This window comes from Myzus persicae, unplaced genomic scaffold (assembly GCF_001856785.1).
Source record: "Myzus persicae strain clone G006 unplaced genomic scaffold, MPER_G0061.0, whole genome shotgun sequence".
Classification (NCBI taxonomy): Eukaryota; Metazoa; Arthropoda; class Insecta; order Hemiptera; family Aphididae; genus Myzus; species Myzus persicae.
In genome coordinates, this window is record NW_019104267.1 from 276,134 (window position 1) to 288,440 (window position 12,307).

The 12,307-nt window shown below is 30.2% G+C and overlaps 1 protein-coding gene and 1 pseudogene across 1 annotated transcript; both read left to right on the top strand.

Moving 5' to 3' along the window:
• Nucleotides 1-1,267: 1,267 nt before the first annotated feature.
• Nucleotides 1,268-2,545, top strand: LOC111040732 (craniofacial development protein 2-like). Its single transcript, XM_022324740.1, has 2 exons — nucleotides 1,268-1,313; nucleotides 1,827-2,545. The coding sequence occupies exons 1-2, from the start codon at nucleotides 1,268-1,270 to the stop codon at nucleotides 2,543-2,545; spliced, it is 765 nt and encodes a 254-aa protein (XP_022180432.1).
• Nucleotides 2,546-7,517: 4,972 nt separating this feature from the next.
• Nucleotides 7,518-11,884, top strand: LOC111040741 (annotated as a pseudogene).
• The last annotated feature ends 423 nt before the right edge of the window (nucleotides 11,885-12,307 follow it).

Here is a 12,307-nt window from a genome sequence, read left to right on the forward strand (position 1 = left end):
AATACAATTGGTGTAACAATAAAAGACGATAAAAGACAATCATGATTATTATATTACAAATGTATCTTAATTTAGGTGGGTAACTATTAATTAGTACTGTGACATTCCTTATCAACTTAGTTGTCATGGGGTTTAGTTTTTACGAGGGTTTATATAATATATATATATATTATATATATATATTTATGTGTGTGCTAATCGTATAATTTGGTAATTTTTTCTATAACATAAAATTAAATTAATTATTATGCATACGAGTACAAAAAAAAACATCATTGTAAAAACGCTAATTTGTTCGTTCCACTCGGATTCCGATTTTTTACATCAATGATTTTTGTTTTAATTTTTCCTCTCTAGTATTATTATATAAACGTCTTTACCGCCAAAAGGTCATCTCCCTTCATTAATACTGAGGTAATTAGTAATTACACCGATGTTTGTCTGATTATTTCAAATTTGTTAGGTATTATTCAGTAGGTAATTAGTTAAGTCCAGTTAAAAAACCCTAACATTTACACTGCTTCAATGGGCAACTCCTGATTCGAGATAATATACACTGTCGTGCCATCACTAAAATTGTTTACTTAGAGCGAATGGGAAGCTGGATTTATTAGATCTCGAAAATAGGTTTGAACATAAAAATGATATTTTATCGTCAATAGAAATATTGTTACCAAAATTAACTTTAGAAAAACTACTAAAAAATCTCGCATTTATTTTAAAGATAAAATTATTGAAAAAAATATAAAGAGTGATTAATTACTTAGTATTAAAATTAGAAAAATATTGAAGAAACCCCAACAGATATAATGGCTATTTTAGGCTCGTATGATTCGACTTTTATTCAAACATAAACCATTTGTTACGAGTTTTGTCAACTCTCCCAGTATCAACAATTGAAGTGGAACGAGCTTTTTCAATTTTAAAAAGAGTAAAAACACTACTAAGAAATCAAATTGGAAACAACCGTTTAATATTGCTGACTTTTATATCCGTTCACTGGGAAATATCAGTTTCACCAAAAGACGTGTTGAATACTTGAATATAGTGCCGAAATTGGAAGGAAATTATTATTTCTATATTATAGCCCTACCCTGACCTTAATTGGTTGGGGTAGTCTGGTCCGGTGATACACGACTGCGGACGGTTTTTATCGGGGCGACCTTTTTATTGACACGATTGCGAACGATTATAGTTTATCAGCGGACCCCCGAATATTACACTATTGCGGACACATGTTGCCCAATTTATAAATAATACTTCGATAATGTGGGTATGTGGAAATTCTGAGAGTGATCAGAACGTGGTAAAGAGTTAGTTCTACACAAAACGAATAAATATGGATTTAGGCGACTGCGGAAAGATGGAATTTTGAAATGGTTATGTACAAATTAATAAAGTCTGTAGTGCAAGTATTTTGACGGCATCGGTGGCAAAAAAAGATTTAGATAGAATCAACCTAACTATTCAGAGCTATAATGATAACAAAAATCACCAAAACGTGATACAATATTTAAAAAAAATTAGTTGTCATTACAGGGGGAAAAAATATAAATTTAATTAATTTATTATTATATTGAGCTCTTGACTTTAAATGTGTATATTATATTATTATATTGAGCTCTTGTTTTTTACTTTTTTTGATTTTCAATTTTTAACTGTGTTATTAAGAACTTTTATAAAATTGATAATATTTGGGCTTGGTAGACCGCGTCGCACAACTTGGCAACGTTTCATTAAATTTCGACCGCAGTCGTGTCATTTTTCGGATGCAACATAAGACCTTTTGTTCTATAATGATCGTCCGCAATCGTGTTGCAAAAAAGGTAAAGCGTCCGCAATCGTGTTTCACCCGTCTGGTCCTCCAGGTTGGGGGTTAAGCGAAGGGCCAACGACCCTTCCTTGTAAAAAAAATACCATTAAGAAACCAAAAACCATTAAGCCTCGGAAATCGTTTGATAATTTGGATAACAGACTTGGAAACCGGACCGGAAATGCTGGAATTTTGAGATTTGGAACATGGAATATCAGAACTCTGTATAAACCAGGTTCTTTACAATGCGTATTAAAGGAAATCAACCGATACAATGTTACAGTGGGATTGCAGGAGATTAGTTGGCCAGGATCGGGCAATCTCAAATCCGAAAATATGACAGTGTTCTTTAGCGGAAAGAACAATGGAAAACACGAGAACGGGGTTGGTTTCGTAATCAAGTCATCCGTGTCGAGATTAGTAAAGAAATTTGAACCGATCAATGACCGAATATGCTACATAGTATTAACTGGGAAAACATTTGATACAGTGATCGTCAATTGTTATGCCCCAACGGAAACAGCAGATTGTGAACTAAAGGATCTTTTTTACGATGACCTTGATAGAGTACTTGACAATATCCCTAGAGAAAGCATAAAAATAGTAGTAGGAGATTTTAATGCTCAAGTAGGGCGGGAGAATATCTTCAAACCAATTGTAGGCAAAGAAAGTTTGCACCAAGAAAGCAACAATAATGGTATGAGATTAATTGCACAGATAAAGGGTTGGTAATAAGCAGTACGCAGTTCCAACGAAAAGATATATATAAACATACTTGAATTGCCCCAGGTGGCCAATACAAAAGACAGATAGATCATGTAGTGATTGAAAAAAGATTTAAATCTAGTATAAATTCCGTAAGAAGCTATAGAGGAGCGGATGGCGACACTGACCATTACCTGGTTAGCTAACCTAACCATGGTTTGATGACGAATGTAGAGACGTTACAGAAAAGCGAAGTAAAGCTAGACAGGAAATGATCCAGGACCCAACGCCGGAGATTGTGGAAAGATATCAGGATCTCAGAAAAATTGCAAGTAAGAAAATAAGAAACGTAAAGAGAGAGTATGAAAAACAAAAAATAAGAAACATAGAAGAACACAGAAGGAATCCACGGCTATTTTTCGGAAAATGCAGATCTATCAAGGAGGGTTTTAAAGCCAAAACCAACATAGTTAAAGATGCTCATGGCTGTTTGATTACAGAGGAATCAAATATAGTTGAAGAATTCCGGAAACATTTCAAAGAATTACTGAGTACTACTAACGAGGATGTACACCCAGAGGAATATCAAGAACATCAAGAACATACCACTAACTACTCGGTACAGCCAGAATTACCAGAACCAGAATATGAAGAAATAACACAGATATGAAATCTCTAAAAAACAATAAGGCACCGGGGGAGGACAATATCAATGCGGAATTAATTAAAACAGCTAACCCAAAATTAATATCAAAGATTTGGCTATTGATCAAAGAAATATGGGTAAGTGGAAAAGTCCCGAACGACTGGAAAACAGCGATCATTTGCCCGATATATAAAAAAGGAGACCCGATGGAAACATCAAACTATAGAGGAATCTCACTTTTAGACACTTGCTATAAAGTTCTGTCGATAGCAATCCTGCGAAGGCTTGAAGTCTATACTAACGATATAATTGGAGACTACCAAAGCGGCTTTATGAGAGGGAAATCTACAACATATCCCATTTTTAGTATCAGACAATTGTTAGAAAGGTACTATGAGTATGGTAGAGAAGTACATCTTTGCTTCGTGGACTTCAAACAGGCGTACGACAGTATTATAAGGAGAAAACTATGGGAAGCACTGGAGGAATTTGGTATACCAACCAAACTAATCCAGCTGATAAAAGAGTGCAATACCGAAACAAAATGTAGAGTAAAATTTGCAAATACACTGTCAGAAAGTTTTGATGTCAGGGCTGGCCTAAGACAGGGAGATGCGCTTTCTCCAATACTTTTCAATTTGGCTTTAGAAAAAGTAATTAGATCTCTCCCTGCTAGACAAAATATGGAAATTCTGGAACAGAACACTATTTTAGCATACGCAGATGATATCGTAATAATTGGTAGCTCCCGAATTGATGTGGAAATGACAACTGCAGACCTAATCAAAGCAGCAGAACCTATAGGATTAAAAGTTAATCAAGAAAAGAGCAAATACCTAGTAGTATCAAGAGAAGAGAGGGCTCTGGATGATATGCTAGTGGATGGATATGTATTCCAACAAGTAACAGATTTCAAGTATCTAGGAACTAATAAAAACAACCGTAACAATATGCACAACGAAATCAAATTGAGAATTACATCAGAAAACAAGGGATATTATGCTCTTGCGAAATTGTTTAAGTCGAAACTTTTGTCCAGGAAGTCAAAAGAATATTTATATTCCAGCTTTTTACGACCGGTCTTGACGTATGGCTGTGAAACCTGGTCGGTAACTAAGGGAGATGAGGAGAAGTTAAACATATTTGAAAGAAAAGTACTACGTCGAATATATGGCCCTGTAGTTGAGAATGGGGAATATAGAAGAAGAACTAACCAAGAAATATACCAAATGTTTAATAAACCCATTATAAGTTCGTATCTAAAAATTAGATAAAACCTTAAAACCTTAGAATGGGCGGGTCATATTTGGAGATCGGACGGTATTGCAAAAAATATTTTCACTGGAAGATTAAACGGTAAAAGACCTAGGGGCCGACCAAGACAAAGATGGGAGGACAGAGTGAAAACGGATCTCACAGAAGTCTCAGAAGAATTAATAAGGATTGAAGATAGCGAAGACAGAGTTAGGTGGAAAGATGTGGTTGAGGCAGCGAAGGTCCTAAACGGACTGTAAAAGCTTAAAAAAAAAAAAAAAATATTATATTTATACCTAAATTTGTTTTTATTTATACGATATTTATATTTATTATAATACAATAATCATTACTTTATATTTCACGTCATATTGAATAACAACAATAATTTTTTTTTAAATATACATATTATAGCGTATTCTGTACGTCATTATAAATTTAATTTTTGATTAAATAATAAGAATGGTTAAAATTATTTATTATTATTATTAATTTGTTTTTGTAAGTTGGTAAGTTGAACTTAATTGAAAAAATAAATAAAATTTTCTGAAAAGTAACAGTTATTTTAATTTAGCAATTACAGTCAAGACTGATACAGAAAAAATTAGAGATGTTAAATCAGCAATGCACACCGCTGCAAATTCTGTCATTTAAACAATCAATCATCTCGGTGAACTTAAAACATTTGGGTTTACCATTTAATACACCTGAACTACATCAAACTAAATGTTCAAAATGTTATAGCCCCAGCATATTTAAAAGAACTTGTCGACGATATAGGTTTAAAACAATATTCTATAACCGTTGATGAATCAATGGATATTGGCATAGGCGCAATTTGGGGGGTGCTTGGGGTGCTTAGCACCCCCAATATTTTTCATATCTATTTTCATTTTAATAATCATTATGCAGGCATCCACAACCATAAGATAATATGCAAAAAAATAAAGGGGCTTCAGCACCCCCACCTTTTTAATTGAAATTGTGAACCTGGATATTGGTACATACAAGAATATTAGAACTGTTTGTGTCAGATATTAAAGTGTTGCTCTAAGTAATATGACCAATGATTTTCTTTGATCTTTGGGTTTGGAGATTGAAAAAGCTACTGTGGAAGTATTACAAGATGTATTTGTAGACTTCAATTCAATCTAAATTAGAAGTAAAAAATTGAATTGGAATTGGCACAGATGGCTCAAGTAATCTTTGTGGTAAAAACAAATCACTGTTCAAATTATTAAAAAAAAATAGTACCAGATATTTAGCTTATTAAATGTGTTTGCCATTCGCTCAACATTTGATCAGCCCATGCATGTGAAGAACTACCTAGTAGTTTGGAATTTCCGGTTCAAGAGAAACGAAATTAGTTTTTACACCGTTCCTTGAGATGATTGATTTATAAAAGTTAATTTGAAGCTTTATATGATGGAAAGACTCCACCTAAGTTGTTTCAACTATCAACCACTCGTTGGTTAGCCTGTTATGATTACATCAAAAGTTTACTAGAACAGTTTTTGGCTGTAAAAACTCACTACAATATTATAGCTCATAGAAAAGAAAGTTGTTATATGACTAGAACATTAAATGACATGCTTAAAGATGATATTCATTAGTTATATTTAATGTTTATAAAACCAATTTTATTTGAACTAACACAAGTAAATATAGTTGTTCAAACAAGTACAAATTTAGATATGTCAAAAGCATATAGTGACATTCAAAAACTATTAATTTCCACGATCAACAAAATTTTAAACCAAATAATATAACCAATATAATTCCAAAACAGGCAGATAGGCATTAATATAAGCTTAATGTCATACAACTATACAAGTGAAATTACCTAAAAATTCTTGAAGGTTTCCTGATTGCCATTTACCTTTCAACTGTTTAGATTTTGGTTATCAATTTGAAGAGCAAACAAAATTAAGTATTGAGACTGGAAATTTAAAAAAAGTTCAATTGGAATTATAGTTCAACAAAGACAGTCCAATTTTTTATTTAATTTATGCCATGGAATGTGTAATCTAATGAAAGATAACTTACAAGTAATTGAAAAAATTAAATACCCATTTCCAGCTGAATGTTTCAATCAATTTTCTAGACCAAAATTCTCTGAGCTTCCTATTAAATTGGTTGGTAAGAATACTAGATAAAAAATACAAATAATTATTAAATAATGTATATATCATGAGCTCTTATTTAATTGCAGGGCGCATAGATAGAGATGTTATAGAAAGTCAATGGGGACAACTTGGTTTGTTTAAATACAATGAATTTATTACTGATACATCAATCAATATTCAATGATATATTTATGGTAAAGTTTTGGATACAACTAAGCCAAATTACAACAGCATCTTGAGATCATAAACTTTATGAATTGTGTCAATTTGTATGAAAAATAATTTTTTAGCCAATATCAAATGCTGTGATTGAACGGGTTTTTAGTATCATAAATGTGTTTTACCTAATTTACTCCGACACTTTGCCGTTGAAGGAATTCAATACATAAATGTATGACAGTGATGTTAAAATTACCAAAATGTATAATGAAGAAAAAGAAATGTTTAATTCAATTTAATTAGGAGGTGAATGTATTATCTGAAAAGTTTTTTAATTGTTACTTTGTTAAGTCGTTATTTGTTTTAAAATTGTAATCATAATTAAATTATTACAGTATTTACTTTTTTGTTCATTTAGTTTTAAACTAAATAGAGATACCTCTATACTTATGAGTCAAACATGTTTTCAGTTATTAGTTGTAATAACTTATTAGTATTTTTTAAAGTTGGTGATTAATTATTTTTTAGTAAATGTATGCTTAAAAAGTTAGTTGAATACAATATTTGTCTATATATTTCTTATGCTTAATAAAACAGGTCAAACATTATTATTAAATTAAATTTACAATATGGTACCCATAGTATTTATAAAATCCAGTTTAAATATTCAACGAACAACTATGTTAAATTGGTAAACACATCAAGAAGCATAGATTCTAAAAACATATATTATAGTATTTTATTATGTAAAAAAAAACATTTTTTATCAATATTCCACCAAGGTGAACTGATATCATGATAAGACGATTTATCCCCAGACTATTAGAATGAAAAAGAAAAGAATTAAAAATATGTTGCCAATTTTGGGCGATGGCAGCGATCTCTATTGGTGATTTAACTTTAAAGTCACTTGGCAACCTTGCAGACTACGCGTAATATCTCTAGCCGGTGTCAGGTTGTAGATTAGAAGATCTTCGTCTGTGACTCCGCGTTTTATACCGAATATGGCTTCGTAAAACCTGTGAACCCAGTCCGCACTTGTCTCTTGTACAAATATTCGTGGCAACTGAACAGCTGCTCGTTTCCAGTTCGTTTTATCCGCGGATGCGCCGAAACTCCGTATCAGGTATCTACATATTTCTACGGTGGAATGTGAATGAGTCGAGCTCTTGTTTGGCCGCCATTGTTGTGAGCCTTGCGTATTGTACTGTACAGTCGCATGTTATTTTGTCTTCGTATTGTTGTGGCCGATCGTGTTAGTACGTAATTCGTAAAGCTAGTTTACCCGCGTTGTAGTCGTTTGCGCGTGTGCCGAAACGTTACCCCGATTGTTCGGCAGGTTGGATACGCTTGTAAGACGGCCAGAAGATTAGTCCAGTGATCGCTTAACCCAACGTGTTTGTTGTTGTCGATTTTCGTCGTGATAAATATACCTACCGGTTGTATCATAGAATATTATTATTTATTTAATAGGTAATTATTTATAAATGTAAGATACTTTATTAAAATACTTATTACCTATTGTGTAATAACACTGATTAATTATAAAATCGTGTAACATGTGAATTTTTTTGTACATCTTTTTTAATTGTATTTTTTATTTTACAGCCGTGCAGAGCCCAATTCAGATTCATTCTATAATATAATATAGTGTATCCTGACTGTGACATACGACAGTATTTAAGTATTTAAAACGAAATTATCAACTCACCGTAAGTATCTAACGACCACCTTTTGCAGTAGTACTAACCTATCCTCTGTACATTTAGGTCCAAAATATTAGGGGGGTTGAAGCCCCGTAGATAAATTTATCCAATACATGAGGCAATTGTTTTTAAGGTTTTGTGCAACCATCATTTCTGCCTTCAAAGTTTCCATATCAATGTTCAATAAATTCTATACAAAAATAAATTAGTATTACTTTTCTTTTTTCATTAATGTTTCATTTAAAAACAATTAAATATCTTACTTTATAATAGTTAAAAAATGTAATGCTTTTTAAATAGTCAAACATTAAAAATCCATCAACACTATTAGCAACGTTCATGCTTCCTTTTGAAAATCTTTTTTTAGGATACATTATTAGTGTCAAAAATCATAAAATACTTGTCATGATAGTATGTATCATACCACCTATACTCTATACTTTCACCAGTATTTACTTCAGTAATATAATTGCTTACTTTATTTGGCTATGATATTTTTCTCTTGGATCCTAATAAAATAAAATGCAATTTAATTTAAAATCATATATTTTAACACCTAAAAACTATTTGTTTAATAATCTATCATTCATGGAAATCTCCAAAAGTATGTTGTTTTTTTATAGAAAAATCAGTTATTTTAGTTCAAATTGTGAAATAATATTCTTCACGGCGATGACCTTATATAACAGAATGTACTACTTGTGATGTTTTACCTAAAGTTGCAATATTTTTCTGGAGTTTGTTACTTAGTATATTAATTATCGGTAAAATCTCGTAATGAAAACAAATACTCAAGGAATGAAGTTTATTTCAACTGTGTACGGGATTCTTAAAAAAAATATAATGCAATTTTATATTAATTAAAAATCTATGTGTAAGTAATTAGCCCAGCTCCAATGTGGCTACCCGACCTCTCACTTCCTTTTTCAGTAAAAAAAAAAAATTGTTACATAATGTTATAAAATTTTTTCTCTGTTGTTAGTGTTTGTACACTACGATAAAATTAGACAAATACAGTAATCCTTCATTAGCCGCTGTTGAGTCCACAATAAAATGTTATTAATACGATAAAGTTTTATCGTTATTATTTGAACACTGTAGATAATTTTTATTTTAGACAGTTGTAGATAATACAACTATGTATGTACTTTTGTACTTACTATAGATAAATATCATACATAAAGTACCTACAGTTTTTCCATTCTTCCTAATACCTATGTATGTACAGTATGTTTATAAATAATTAATAAAATAGATTAATTAAAAAATATGTATTAATATTATTATATTGTGATTTTTAAAATTAAGAATATAAAACCTGACCTCCTTATTTACATAGATTTATGGTTTTGTTATCCGCACAACTTTTCTGGAACACAACCTCCGTGGAAAACAAGGAATTAATGTACATCAGTAAAACTTATTAATAAAAAAAATAAACCTATTTGCTTTCATTTTACATTTTTACTCCAAAACTTATCATTTGTTTCTATGTAGAAAGTTCTTGGCGATCAGAGTAACCCATTTTCTTCTTTTAAAATTTCCTACAGTAAATTGATGACATTTGTAAATAAAGTTATACCCTGAAATTTGGAATCAAATGTTTATACGAAGAGAAACTCTATACAATTTACCAGTTATTGTCGGGTAGTACGTACAGTCAGCTTATACCTATCTGTCCCACCACAAAGTCAACCATCTGTATAGTAAAGTCACAACTAATGCCTATGAACAGAAGTTGACAGCCGAGGTTAATTAGTATGCTGAACAGGGTATAGTTGTATTATAAAAAAAATATCTAAAACTAATGACCTGGCTTGGATTATAGTCAATGGAATTATCAGTATAGTAAATAGTTAGGCAATACAAATGTAGTTTTTTATCACTTCAAAAATTTATTGGTTTAAATCTGTTTTTACAGGTTAGCAGAATGTGGATAGAAATGAAAACATATTCCATACAAAATGGAGAAGATATTGATACAATATTATTGAATAATATAAATGAATTAAACAATGCTTTTGAGTTATGTGCAAAAGATATTCAAGAATCTATGAAGGAAACTGTAGATGATATGGATTTCATTTTGCTCAAAACAATCCTAACTCCACTACAAATTCAAAAAATAAATTCTTCAAAATTCCTATTAAAAAAGAACAGTGAAATGTATTTCGTAAGTTGTACAAATATCAAAAACCAAAACGGTGAATATTTTAGTTCAATAATAGGTAATTTAGATGAAAACGATAGAATTATTATATATAACGGTGTTGTACTTAAACAGTTTACTATTGTCAATCCTAAATTATTAACTGTTTTAGTTCGACCTCAAAACAACTCTTCAGTCATTTTGTTTAAACATAAAATTTCATTAGAAAAATCATTACTTGGAGAAAATCTTTCCCTATTAACTGGCTCTGGTATTTATAGGATTTCTGGAATTATAAAAAAAGTTGTCCTATATGATGAGTTGATGGTATTAAAATAACAATGTCGCGATGAATCAAAATTAAAAACTCTCCAATATTATCATTTTTTTAAATTATTTAAAAATGTTGCGAACAATCTATCAAAGTCTTTGGTAAAATATAATATTTTTTCAAACGAAGTAGATGTATTAGTTATAACCCCAAGTAATGATTTTACTTCATTGTTATCTACCCAAAAAATATGTTTAAGCAATTTAGAAGTTAAAAATATAAACGATTCAGACATATTTTTATTATTTATTAAGGGATTTAGCCAAAATATAAAAGCTGTTACAATAGAAAGTGGTATAGTAAATTTTCTTAGACCGCCCACAAGACATTTTTCAATACCAGTAGAATTAAAGGCAGAAATTGATTACTGTAATTTCAAAAAATTAACAACTGATGTACAATTGGTAGTGAACAACAGTGTTGTGCAGCTAAATACAAATACAAGGAAGATATATACTAAAAGACAAATTTCATATGGCACACATTTATTTAGTTTCTTTAACTCTCAGTCAAACATTTTTTTATTTAATTTTGAAAACCAATCTAGACAGTGTCTAGGTCTTGGTAGACTTATTTCTATTGAACCAAACAAATTCGATAAATATGAAATGGTAAGTGGATACTGCTTTAAATGTTCAGCATTTATTCAAAAACGTTTCCTTCATTGTACAACTCAATCTTCTAATTTTGTGTATACTTGTCCTAAATGTTTTGAAATTGTACGTCTCACATTTTTTTTCATAATGTATTTTTTGTATGGAAATAATGAATCACAAGCTATTAAATTATACTGTTATGGCCAAATAGCTGAAAGCGTTATCAGAGAAATTTCGATTACAACAATTACACTTAATGACTATTTATCAAACCCATTTAAAAATAAAAAAGTTAAAAAAACCATAAGTCTACTTATACGCAAGAAAACTAAATTAAAAATAGTTTCTTCTCTTGTCGATAACAAAAACATACTTCTGTCATTATATTAAATAGGATAAATTGTTACAACCATAATAAACAAAATTATTATTATACATTTGTACTTGTTTATTTTATAATACTATTGTAAATAAGATTTATATATTAGTCTTTATTATATTTTTATATATATTGCATTATTATTTTATAATTGTATTATATGTCTATTCTTGTAAAAGCCGATTGGTATTAATTTTAAAATATTATATAATTTTAAACTGGGTTAAGTAAATTTATTATTTTTCTTTATCCTGTAATTGTTGTTAAGTACTTTATTATTAAATATTAATATTTAGGTGATTTCAATCAATAATTATTATTTTAATTTTGTCTTGTATACTATATTAATCATTAAATAATTTGTACCATATTATTCAATAATTATTTTGGACATGAAGAATATGATATAATTTCAGAAGTACTAACTGTACCTATGAATACCG